Here is a 13,818-nt window from a genome sequence, read left to right as displayed (position 1 = left end):
GTTTGTGCCAGGAGTTGTAGTACTAGTAGTAGATCTACGTGTAGAAGCTTGGGCGCTAGCTACATAGACCTACAGTACAAGCCTACAGGCTACAAAAAGTACAACTACAAGGACTATGTAGGCCCTTGCACTCGCGCGTGCATTGCGTCCCGTGTAGACTCCAGCCAGATGAAGCATTGTAGAACTCTAGTGCAGTGTAGTGCAGTGTAGATCTGTCCTACGTGTACTTTTGTACTGTCTGTACTCTGTAGGCCGTGTACTGTGTAGCTAGCGAAACGTCATTACATTGCAGACCACCAGCCAGCATATTATTGTCCTCGGCCAGGGTGGTGCCTGGTGGTGGTGGTGGTGATAACGATATTAGGGCACGAACTCGACCTTCGCCATCCAGTGGGAGATACGACGGCAGCCGTGCAGTTTTGTAGTTTCCTCTCCTTGCGAAGACCTTACACCTTACCGGTTGTCATTTTCTAACTGAATACTGGCAGAACAAAACTGTGTCTTTGATGTAACCACTTTCCGTTTTGGTGATTCCTTTACTGTCCTATTTGACCTCTTCACCGCTGCGTTGCTGTTAACTTTCATCGCAAGTCAACTACTGAGCCTGTCGAGGTGAGTGAATTTTTTCTAGTGGAAGTGTGGCTTCTTTGTCGTTTGATCCTTCAGGCTTTGGGTGCTTCACTTTTCCGCAAGCTGACATAGCTGTCGTCCCAGCAAACGTGATGCCTGTTTGCGCTTGCAGTGCCAGGTTGTAGTAATAAGCGTTCAGTGCGAGCGCACATGCTTTGGGTGATCTGCTATCTGGGTTTATCGGCGTGTAGGACACGGGCTGGCAAGCCATTCGAGTGCCAGTTCACTGGCCTTCTCATGGCTTCACGAAGTATCTCAAGCCACTAGTAGTACTAGCGTTGGGTGTGATGACGATGAATATAATAATAATATTATGGCCACTCAATCTCAGCGGCTCTGTACCTGTGTACTGTAGCATGCCTTTCGAGAGACTGGGTATATTGTCTTCACTCGACCAGCACGTCCTTATCCGTTATCGTCCAGCAAGCGGCGTCCTGCGATTTGAAAGTGGTCGAAACTCGCGAGTGAAAGCGTTAGAAACAGTGGTGTCTATTTGTGTGCATTACGCTCGTATACAAGTGAAGCGGTGGACGTCGGGGTCAGCAGAGGTAATCCTTACCTTGATTTTGAAGCGACTGTCAGGTCGAAGCAGGACACACCAATCAGCCAAAGAAGACTAGGCGTGTGCCAATAAATAACATCCAGTCCTGTCAAGTTATCAGCTACTAGTAGTAGTACTGACGTATTTTTCTAGCGTCTCTTTCTGAGTCAACTGGTTACGGTGACGGGCTTTGATCATGTTGATGAATACGAGGGAAACGCGTGGGGAATCCGGCTTTGCTCGGCCTCCTCGTAGGAGAGAAGCGGCTGTTTTGAACGCCGAGCCCCGATCCAGTCTGCGGACGTGGCGGCGCGCAGAAGTTCCCTCGAATGGCTGCTTTAGAATGTTGAGCCGGTGTAGGCTGAGTGCTACTGTCGTGGACATGGAAATCCGGTCGCACATCTAGCGGCCCCCAGGGCGCTGAGGGCGCGGGGGCTGTCAATGGACTGTATTTCCATGCCCACGACAGTCGACAGTAGTGCCCCCCCCCCGACCTTTGTGGCGAGGTGTGAACTGAGTCTGTGTTTGATAGCCAGGACCAGGGAGTAGTGAAATAACTACTCACTGGCTAGGACACCGTGCTGACCATAGTGACATGCTATGTGTGTGCAACTCAGCAGCTGTGCTGCGCAAGGCCCCTAGTATTAAATTTTTTAATTTTCAACGGGAACTAGGCCCAATGGTATAAAGGCAAATGGACCATCCGCATTAATTTTATAAATGAAAGAAAAGGAATTCGTTGAGTCTGCAGAATATTCCGAAAGAAAAAATGGATGCTCTGAGCTGTATATGTAGAAGCTTACAGACACTTGAGAGGAATCCAAAGCGTTTCTGCTGTAATTCTGAGTTTCACGATTTTAACCGATCATCAGACAGCAACTATGTAGAAGTTTATGTGCCCGCAGTACCCTCAGGAATCTTTGTGCAGGTCTTGTTCCACCACCGCCAGGAAGCCAGAAAAAGCGCTGTGCTTCGACTAGGTTTGACCTTGTTCCCATTCTGCCTGCATTAGAGTAACAGTGTGAGGTACGAAGAGACTGTCCCAGTTCCTGGCCTGATGGTTAAGGGTGATGGTGGATGACTTCCTGCCAGAGACCTGTTTGATTGACACGATGATGAATTCGAATGATTCGCTTGTTGCCGACGTTCCGGGACCTGTCGTGGCAAGGCTGAGTCCGAGTGTGGTGTGAGATTACCTGGAAGTTGCTGGATCATACCAATCCTGTTCACTTTGAGATCGGGAGGACATGGATGGAACTTGTTGGGACAATTTGGCTTGACATGGATTGTGGTGTTTCCAACAAAACCTCGGGATCACTTGGATCGCCAAAGAGAGAAGAAGATAGTTGAAAATGTAAAAGAGTTGGCAGCGTAAGTACGCCTACGGGAAGAGATGGTTTGAACTGGGCCATGTGGGGTGGCAGCATATGCGTCTGCACTCGCGTGCAGCTGGACAGAATGCGTACCTGTACTGCAACCCCAGTGGCCAGCGGCATGGTGATGATGTACTACTGGCACGACGGGTTCAAAAGCAACTTGCCGCACATGGCACAGTTCATTGGGCACGACGGGTTTAAAAGCAAAGGCGCACATGGCACAGTTCATTGGGAATGACGGGTTCAAAAGCAACTTGCCGCACATGGCACAGTTCATTGGGCATGCCACACTGTGACTACACATGTACTAAGGCTGTGTTTACATGAGAAATTTCAACCCGGGTCGAGTTCAGCCCGGGTTGAAAGTCTGTACGATAGACAAAATAGGCGAGCGTTTACATGAAGACAGTTGACCCGGGTCAAATACTGATATGCCGCCAAAAGTCCACTTTTAGAGTCCTGTATGGTCAAGTGAATCCGTTTGCGCGAAATTTGCATGTGCAGTGCTGTTCAACCTGGCGCGAGATACGCCTCATGTAAACACAGCCTAACTTGGTCAGTGGCGCAGTGTGATTGTAAAGGACAGAGCTGCAGGTGCTGGGGGAAAAGGAGTCGCAGGCAGAGAAAACTGCTCTTGCCGCGGTGCCATTCGGGGGTGATTCCCTGGAGAACATGCAAGTCAAACCAGAAACTGGGAGGCCTACTGGGACACCATAATGCTTACAAGAGTTTGCAATGAGAGGAAGAAAGGGCCCGTGATCCACTTTAAAAGAGAAATTGTGTGGTGAAACTTTGCCACGTGGGAGGGAGGTGGGGTTGATCTAAAGAAAGCCATTTTTTCAGCTTCAGGCCCTGGGTAGCAGCAGGATTTGAATAGGTGCCCACGGATGAGCTGGCCATTAGGGAAGGTGACGGGTATAGGATGACAAGCTAGTACCCTGGCGCTACTGGGGGAAAGGTTGACATCTTACTGCACACACTACCTTGAGCGATAGGTCTTGGCTGATCAAAAGCAAGAGTGGCAATTCGAAACTCATGCGATCAACTGGAGTGGTGGCTCAATAAATACACATCCATGTATATGGAGAACAATGCACGCGCAAAAAACGAACAGCAGTGTATAGGGCTCCACCTAATCTGTAAGGGGAGTCATGCTCGGCAGGAATGGTGTGCCAGGGCATGCACCACCCGGTCGTTATCCTGATACTGTGGTCTGATGTGGGTGATCAGGCAACTGCTCCTCGTGATGCCTGAAGCTAGAGATACTTCAGATGTCAACATCTCTCAGCAGGATGAGAAGATCAAGATTCCGTGGGATTTCACCACCCAGGACGATCGCTTTATTGGGCACTGATGGCCTGATACTCTTCTAATTGATCGACCTGCCAAGAAGGCCCTGATCATTGACATTGTTGTACCTGGTGATCCGCAATTTGCTGAAAAGGAAGTTGAGAAATGTGACAAGCATCAACTTCTTGCTAGCGCGGTTTCGGCTATGGCAAGTTGACACTCCGATTGTTCCTGTGGTAGTTGGTTGTACTGTTTCCAAACAGTTGCCTTGACACCATTGGTTCTTACCAGTTACTGCTCTGTGGCAGAATTACAAAAGAAATCCCTCCTTGGATCCTGTGTAAAGCCCTTCATTTGTACTGCTTGTCGGTGTGTGGTAGAGTTGTTTCGGTCCTGTTTTCCTACGAACTCTCTCGTGTTTCTTACGATCGGTGTTTAAAGAAGTGTCGTGTGCTTCTCTCTGTTGTTTACCTACCATAATTTAGCATCCATATGATGCATGGTCCCACCTTTGGTTACTGGATGCTAGCCCGGTTGGTGCCAATGTCCAGGGTTCTGCCGGGTGCTGATGGAATAATAAAAATAAAATAAAAATAATCACCAGCTTGGACAAGTCAACATAGGCTTCTCGTTACAGTGCTTTGGTATGTTTCTGCTGTGTAGCCCGTACTGCACTGTACACAACCACTATATCAAGCTGTCTCTATCGATCTGTCACAATGTTTTCACCTACAGGTGCCTGCAACAACATGCGCCCTGTGGAAGACCCCAGCACCAGTAGAACTGGTAGTAATAGTGATCTCCTGGAGCCGGTCTTCACGAGGGGGCCTTCACGGGAATCCGTCGGACTGACAACGTCGCCGATAACGCAACTCCCACCGATCCTGCCTGAGATTGATCATCACCCTATAGCTGGCTTCCCCGATACAAGTCCGGCGTCACATGGCTGGCTGGGAATTCAACATATGCAACCATCCCCTCCTTCCAGCGCCAATGCACAATCACACATCTCAGCTGGGTAAGTGCAAAGGCCGTTAGTTGGCTATTTGGCCTTGGAGAGAGAGAGAGACAGAGAGAGAGAGAGACAGAGAGAGAGAGACAGAGAGACAGAGAGAGAGACAGAGATAGACAGAGAGGGAGGGAGAGAGAGAGAGAGAGAGAGAGAGAGAGAGAGAGAGAGAGAGATAAATAGATAGATAGATAGATAGATAGATAGACAGAGACAGAGATAGATAGATAGATAGAGAGAGAGAGAGAGAGAGAGAGAGAGAGAGAGAGAGAGAGAGAGAGAGAGAGAGAGAGAGAGAGAGAGAGGGAGAGAAATAGATAGATAGATAGAGAGAGGGGGGAGACAAAGGGAGAGAGAGAGACAGACAGACAGACAGACAGACAGGCAGGCAGACAGACAGAAAGTCAGACAGACGGACAGACAGAGAGGGAGAGAGAGTGAGAGAGAGGTAAAGTGTGAGTGAGAGAGAGACAGAGAGAGAGTGTGAGAGAGACAGAGAGAGAGACAGAGACAGAGAGAAAGAAAGAAAGAAAGAAAGAGAGAGAGATAGAGATAGATAGATAGATAGAGAGAGAGAGAGAGAGAGAGAGAGAGAGAGAGAGAGAGAGAGAGAGAGAGAGAGAGAGAGAGAGAGAGAGGGAGGAGGGAGGGAGGGAGGGAGAGAGAGAGAGAAAGTGAGTGAGAGACAAAGAGGGAGTGAGACAGAGACAGAGAGGGAGTGAGACAGAGACATACAGAGAGACAGACAGAGAGACAGAGAGACAGAAAGAGATAGAGACAGAGTGAAAGAAAGAAAGAGAGACAGGGAGAAAGAGAAAGAGAGAGAGAGATAGAGAGAGAGAGAGTTAGAGAGAGAGAGAGAGAGAGAGAGAGAGAGAGAGAGAGAGAGAGAGAGAGATAGAGATAGAGAGAGAGAGATAATGCAGTGGTCAATCTAGAGTGACACCTAGTGTGACGTGTGCTACTCTTCCTTGTTTGTAAACATTCTCCTTCATGTTCACTTGACTGGTTGACAGGAATGAGCATTACATCATAGCATTACATCATAGCATGCGTTTGTTTGCAACTTTGCATGCCAGTGACGCTTACCTGCATGGCTAGCTGGTATGAGTGACATGCAGTTTTCTAGTTTCAATGTGAGGAAGAGTAGTGCTCTTTGTAGTTATGCAGATGCTTTGTCGGTTGTCGGGTTTCCTCTTTTCTCTTTATTGTTATGATACCAGTCCATTGAAAAAATATTAACTTCCAGATTTGGCCATAAACGGGTCAAACTACTTCGAAGTATCAGTTTTTTTATAGCAAAGAAAAAGTACCAGGAAGACTACACGTTACTCTAGAATGTCCACTTACACCCACTACCAGCTACTTGAATAGATCATGTGATAACGTTGCACAACACTGACCTACTGACTTTTGCATGATTCTTGTTTGCTTAGCTTCCCCTCAAATTGATCTTCGAATCTTTAGAGCCACACAAGTTTTGTGGTATTTTGCTTTGCGTCCTTGTATCGCGGTTTGACCGTATTGTCCGAGTGCCTTGCTAGTATTGTCATCGACATACATTTCCATGTACACCCCCCAACATCCTTCACAGCTGAGACTTTCAGTCTGAAAATTGTGCTTTGTCTTGGCTGCTTGCACCTTCCCTTCCTATGTTATTCCTAAAACGTAGAACCTCCCAAGTTGGAAGGCTGTTGGAGGGCGCATCCAGGACATGCTAGAGCTGATTGGAAGTTAGTTGTAGAACGTCAGAATCGTCGATCAGTGTTGTGCCGTGTCAGCGGATGAGCTGATTGTCAAATAACTGCTCAGGGTGTTAGTGGACATTTTAGCGTAACTTGTACTTACCTGGTCCTTTTCTTTGCTATAAATTAATCCATGGCTCTCCATCCGAGTTAACCGCTCAGTTTTTGAGAATATTTTTGCAATCCCTATGCAATGATTTTCCATAAAAAGTAAAAAGGACCAAGGAACTACAAGTTACACTATAATGTCCACTAACACCACCAGTTACTAAAAAATCAGCTCATGCGATTACATTGCACAACACTGACCGACGGTACTGACGTTCTACAACTAACTGGCTAACAGCTCTAGCACATCTTGGATGTGCACTCCAACAGCCTTCCAACTTGGAAGGTTCTAAGTTATAGAAATAACATAATAGGGGAAGGTCCTTGGCTCTCCATCCGAGTTCATTCAATGATTTTCCAATAATATTTCTGAAGTCTATTTTCTCCAAAAAGCAATCAAAAGTCGATTTCTAATCGAGAGGTTAGGCGTTTAGTCCCTGACGATTCTGGTCACACCCGCCTTTCTTCTCTTTCTCAGTCTCCTCCTGATTTTTCTTTTATCCTCCTGGGAGTACGTGGTGTGATGTGTGGGTGGAAAAAAGGATGAAAGAGACCAAACAGTAGGGATTCACTGGCCACCAAAACCACTTCAAATACATTTAGCTGCACGGTGTAGACCAGGCTGAATAGTGGCGGTCAATTCTTTAGCCTTGGTAGCTGTTGAATACGGGTGAAATCCGATAACAAGTTGCTATGGCTTCTGCTGTAGCATTGCTATTATCACTTCCGACGATGGGCGTCAAAGGCCAAGGTCAAAGGTTTGCTGTCGTCCTGCCGACTCAGTTATAATAAAAGTGAAAAATAGTGGGTATCAACAATGAATACAAGTGCTATAGGCGAACAAATACTGATCGTGAGAAGCTTATGTATGCTTTGGATACATTCTTCAAGATTGGTTGCTTTTGTTGGAGGTTTTTTCTCTCACCAAAGGGCTAGTTCCCCATGAAGCGCTGCAGCTGAAATATCGTTATGCCCTTTAAATTATGTTGGTTTACTGACTTGTGTATTTTGCCATGTACAGCAATGCAGCCAGGCCAAACGTATTTTCGTTTGAGAGCCAACCCACCAGTCGGTTGAGTGGAGCAGCGGCAAGCACCTTCACTCACAACGGTTTAGTTCCACAGGGACAAGCACACAGCGCACTGTCAGCATTCTCCAACCCCAAAAATCCGCCGTTTCTTCAGGCTAACCAACAGCTGGCCGAGCGCTTTGCCAACAGCATTCTGGGTGATGCAGGAGTCCGCATTGTGAATCCAGGATCAGCTCAGGGTAGTTTTGGGTATCTACCTCATAGCTATGAGCCATCACGATCACAGGCCCTACGACTACCACAACAACACCAAGAACAACTGCAACAACAACAACTACTGCAACAACAACAACTACTACAACAAATACTACTGCAACAACAACAACAACAACAACAACCACAACAGCAACAACAACCACAACAACAACAACACCAGCCATCACATATCCCGAACTTTCCAGAAATGCCACAAAGTCACCACGACCTCAGCAAGCCACTCCCACAGAGTGCCTTACTTGGGCAGCAGCCGTCAATGACAGAACCTGCAAAGCCCGCCAAAGCCAAACCAGTGTGCCCGGAATGCAACAAGAGCTTCGCAAAGCCCTCGTCGCTCAAGACACACATGGCGGTGCACACTGGGGAGATGCCGTTTCGTTGCGAAGAGTGTGGACAGGCCTTCAAACAGCGCACTAATCTAACTGCGCACACGCGCACGCACACAAAGGAGAAACCGTACCAGTGCAAAAGGTGCAGCAAACGCTTCTCGCAGTCCTCGTCTCTCAAAAACCACACGCGGACACACACCGGGGAGAAGCCTTATCAATGCAACAAGTGCAACTTGAGGTTTACTGACACGTCGACACTGACCAAGCACAAGAGAATACACACAGGCGAAAAGCCATACAAGTGCAAAAAGCCGGGCTGTGAACAGGCATTCTCACAGTCCGGCAATCGCAACCGCCACATGGATACCCACAAGCCGCCTAAGGAGAATGTTGAGAAGCCAGCCAAACCTGACAATGGATCCAACTGAACAGGCACTGCACTATTGCACCAGCATCTCCAGTTCAACAACGACAATGTCGGCAGGAGAACCAAATCAGGAGATAACAGCGCCAGGAATTGAGGTTTAGGTGAGATTATTCCCAAAGAATGCAAAATATAGTAGCATAGTAGCATCTGGCGCTAGCCAGGGTGCACAGCGCTGTATTCGGTATGTGTGTGTGTGTGTGTGTGTGTGTGTGTGTGTGTGTGTGTGTGTGTGTGTGTGTGTGTGTGTGTGTGTGCCTAAACTGCAATAGCTTTTGATGTCATCCTAACACAACACCCCCCCCCCCCCACTATCAACAACCTAACTTCTTTGATTTTTTAAAGGCAAAACCCCATACAAGTACAATGTCATGTACTGGTATAAATATAGATAATAATATTATAATGCTGTCTGATGAGTGTTTTCACACGACTCTCCGAGTAACAGTGGAAAGAGATTTGTTTGCTTCATTGCTGTGTAATGTTTGTACATGTTAAATTATACTGATTATGGATTATAACTGTCACCCGCTATCAACACTCTCTCTGGTTTGTGTACATATGTATGAAATCATGTATATGCTGATTATAGTCAGTACCATCCCTAGGTTGTCCTGCTGATTGTGCAACACCCGTGAAAGTCGAAACCAAAAACCGGATCACCTTCTTATTATGTACGTAGCCATGCATTCCTCCTGTGGCTGTTCTAAGACTTAATTAAAGCACACTGCATGTATGTATATGCATGCATAGTCGGCTTGCGATACAATGTATGTGTACATACATGTACATGCACACTACAGAGCTTCTTCTTCCAAACCATTTGTCGTCAAATGGGCATATCTGATTTAAATTGCAATACGAGTAATTATTCTCATATCCCTCCGGAATGGGACTCACGATGGCAGAATTGACCGTGAGCATGTGGACATGTGTGTGTATGTGTGTGTGTGTATGTGTGTGTGTGTTCAGGCGCGTGCCCCGAATGGGTTCCTGGGTGCCCTGCACCCCCCCTTTTTTCGCTCAAAATCCAGGATTTTGCTTCATTTTTTGAAAAAATTCCCCGCGGGAAGCCCCCGAACCCCCCCCCCCCCTGAAAGGCACCGGCGCACGCGCCTGGTGTGTGTGAGTGTGTGTGTGTGTCCCATATGGTGCAGTGGTATGTGCAGTCGATTTCCAATCGAGAGGTTGCGGGTTCAATTCCCGACGATTATGGTCGCACACGTCTTTCTTCTCTTTCTCATTCTCCTAGCTCTTCTTTCATTCTCCTGGGTGGTTACCAACATGCAGTGTATGCCGGACTGTGTGGTGTGGCGTGTGCGTGTAAAAAAAGAATAACAAATGGAAAGAAAGAAGAAAAGGATGAAAATGGGGATTCACTGGCCAGAAAAAGCCACTTCAATCAGCTGTGTGGTGGATGCCAGGCTAAAATTAGTAGAAATAGGTTTTTCATTTGACCCGACGAGACCACACGACACTTGCAGACCACAGCACCAACAGTTCACCAGCCACACTCCACGAAAGCAAGTAGTATTACTCCTGACTCCTGGCAACAAAGAATTAATTCTAAAATTAGTGGCGGTCAATTCATCAGCCTTGCAAGCTGTAGAATGGTGTAATCCCAGCACTAGTTGCTATGTCTATCATAGCTGTTCGCTATCATCGCTTCTGCGATGGGCATGCAGGTTTGAGGTCTGAGGTGTGTGTGTGTGTGTGCGAGAGTCACGAATGCAGCTGGGCTCAATAGGTGTAAGGCTGAAGTCGAGGCTATAGGTATTATTGAGTAAAGGACCATTCTGGAAAATTCAGCATAATTGTATTTCTCTTGCTTGGCTGTTCAATACGAATCATTAGCCCTCTACTGTCTGCTATCTCAACCCTACAGCCTCCCATTATAATGGAACTCCCTTCAATTTAGACTACGTCTTTGGGAAATCCTCAAATATATATAATAATCATAAATAAGTCCCGCCGGAGAGTGGTAATAAGGCAGGTGTAGGGTGTACCTATTCGGAAGGGCTGACTGGTAGCATGTGCACAGAAAGTAAAGAGAGGTACGTTTGTAGGGATATCGCTCTAGGCGGGCATAAAAACTCGCCCTAATAGCTTACACCTGTCCCGCTTCACCATTGAGTCTGTTATTTACAACGTAGAGCTTGTGGGTGACTGGGTCGTAAAGAAGCTACTTCAATTTTATGTCGGAGATTGGGGAGGAACCACATTCATCCGGTGGCAAGTATGTATGTATGTATGTATGTATGTATGTATGTATGTATGTATGTATGTATGTATGTATGTATGTATGTATGTATGTATGTATGTATGTATGTATGTATGTATAACTCATAATCACAAGGTGATCGTAGAGGCATTAATCAGCGAGAGAATTGTGAATGATGTCTCTGAATCCACCTCTATCGTGTGCTGCATGAGAGAGAGCATGCAAGGGAAGACCCGTCCAACTTTTAATGTTAGAAATCCATGATGTTGCGGGTGGCAAGTAGCAAAGCTCAAAAGAGACACAAGCGGAAAGGTTGGTATTGCATTCCTGCCCTGTACGCAAACTGGCCTCCAGGGGACCAACCGCAGTCAGTTTCTGGAACGTACTACCAGAGGTGAAAGAAGATGATTAATTTTGAAAGGGGCCATGGTTGGGAGAACTTCCAAATTCAAAGGGTAAACTGGGAAAGTTAAGCCAAATATTATGCCGGCATAATCCGCCAAGGGCTACACACAGCGTATATTGCGTATACCATACAGCAAAAAGCGGTACGCCGGAGTCGAGATACAACATTGCAACGAATACAGTGTCAATAAGCGAGAAGGCCTTTCCCAGTTCCCACTTGAGAACTGGTGGTTTTGCAACTTATGAAAGCGCGGATAGCCCATATTATGTTGTAGTCTTTTGGACGCTGAGTCAACTGGTTTTGGTCCGAAAAGGCTGCAATGCAGCGTTTGGCCCTTATTCCCATTCGAACACGATTGAGCAAGCAGTCACGTGCTCCTGCGTACACCACTCACCTGGTCACCGTGCCTCAGGTTACAACTTACAGTCTGTTTGGGCGCGTTCTTGTCGCTCGAGTTGAACCTTTGAATCTTTGAGTTGAAACCTGGCGTGACCAGCAAGGTCCCGGGTTCGAGTTAGGCACCGGCGGGTTATGCCGGCATAATTATTGGCATAATTTGGTGGTTGAAAATTTGGAGCATAATTTGGCATCCTTTCGGAGGTAGGAGCATAACTACATCATTATTGTACCACAGTTCTAGTATGTAGGCTACACAATTGTGTACAATCATGCATGCACCTGATCAGTCCTAGTCCTGGTGGTCTGCATGATAAAGGGTTTGGAGGTCATGCAGATAATGTTTTCAATGAAAAGCAGGGTAGAAATCATGGCCATACATTATTGTATGCTCGAGCTCGTCTTCTTCAAAGTTCTTTCTCACACGGATACAGTTCATGTGGCAGAAGATACCGGAGTGAATCAGCCTTTATCAGGTATCCTGGGGCAGACGAAATAATGACGGGTAGTCCGCAAAACTCCACGTACACGTAATTAAGGGGGAAGTTAAGGCTAAAATCAAAATTTCATCAGTTGTAGTCTTCGGGGTGCTGAGTCGAATGGTCTTGGTCCGAGAAAGCTGAGACGCTCCCTTCCTACTTGAATCCCAATCGAACTCGTGCACTTCCACCGAAACTGGGTGACTGCGCCCTACTATAGACCTAGCACTGATCTCAAGCTCCTCCTCCACCACGTCCACTGCAAGACCAGGCAGGGATGAACTGATTTACAAAGACTGCAATGTTATTCCATGTGATATTTCCGATCACCAACTTGTTCGTGTGACCTACACTATCCATGCTACCACCAGCACGCTCAAGACAAACAGACAGGTACAAGTACGAAAGCCACCGCTGCGCGCGTTGAAGATCAAGCAATTCCAAGAGACAGCTGCTAAGCATATGTATACTCTCCACCAGCAGATCACACGCAGTTCATCACAGATGTCTCTAGATAGTTATACTGAACACTGGCAGGATGCAGTCAGTGATGCCTTGAATGAGTACTGCCCACTAAAGACCGTTAACGCCAAGAAGAGCTATACTCCATCGCCTTGGATAGACGATGAGCTCCGGCAGACTTTATTCAAGCGTAAACGAGCACATCGTGCAATGATAAAACGTCCAGATCGCCCAGACCTGCTGCAACAATTCCGAACTCTACGAAGACAATGCAAACTTTTGACTAGGAAGAAACGGTCTACATACTTCCAGCAACAACTAATCAATCATCGAAACCACCCAAGAGAGCAATGGAGTGTCATGAACAATCTACTGGGTAGAATTAAAATCAACCAGGAACCTGCTGCCGAAGTAGCCGACATCACAAAGACATTTACAGACGTTGTCAACGATACATCACTTTCTGGCAGTACACTACGCACTCCCAATGGCCCTTTATCGGAATACTCACTGACACAGTTCACACCAGTCACTGTTCCACAAGTCCAACTCCATATCCAGAGAATGAACAGTCGTAAAGCAACAGGACCTGATAACATCCCCGCCCAGGCTTACAAGCTCATCAACGATGAGATCGCCCCATCTTTGGCCAAACTATTTACCATGTCTCTTACATCTGGCGATTTTCCATCGACTTACAAACTAGCAAATGTGCGGCCTATCTACAAGCGTGGAGATAAGTCAGTCCCATCCAACTATAGACCAATATCACTCCTGTCCCACATGTCTAAGCTACTGGAACATATTGTACACGACCAACTAATGTACTATATCTATAATGCACCACCACCACTGGTACCCCTACCTGCTGAGCAATTTGCCTACCGCAGAGGCCACTCCTGCGAGGACTTGCTCACTCCCGTGATCAACGACTGGATGCTCTCCTTGGACAAAGGTGATTATGTCGTAGCTGCCTTTCTAGACATGTCTAAGGCATTCGACACAGTTAGTCATGCAGTTCTACTGAGTGAACTTCTGGAGATCGGTGTCGGTGGTACTGCCTTGCAGTGGTTCTGTAGCTACCTTACCCACAGGA

At 46.9% G+C, this 13,818-nt stretch overlaps 1 protein-coding gene across 1 annotated transcript; it reads left to right on the top strand.

Annotated features, from left to right (window-relative positions):
• Positions 1-281: 281 nt before the first annotated feature.
• LOC135830985 (zinc finger and SCAN domain-containing protein 31-like) lies at positions 282-9,669 on the top strand. The gene is made up of 3 exons (XM_065343228.1): positions 282-612; positions 4,573-4,855; positions 7,721-9,669. Exons 2-3 carry the CDS (start codon positions 4,587-4,589, stop codon positions 8,760-8,762), a joined length of 1,311 nt encoding a protein of 436 aa, XP_065199300.1. The 5' UTR covers positions 282-612; positions 4,573-4,586; the 3' UTR covers positions 8,763-9,669.
• Positions 9,670-13,818: the final 4,149 nt, after the last annotated feature.

This window comes from Sycon ciliatum, chromosome 1 (assembly GCF_964019385.1).
Source record: "Sycon ciliatum chromosome 1, ocSycCili1.1, whole genome shotgun sequence".
NCBI lineage: Eukaryota > Metazoa > Porifera > Calcarea > Leucosolenida > Sycettidae > Sycon > Sycon ciliatum.
The sequence above is the reverse complement of the archived record's forward strand: the minus strand, read 5'-3'. Positions and strand labels throughout refer to the sequence as shown.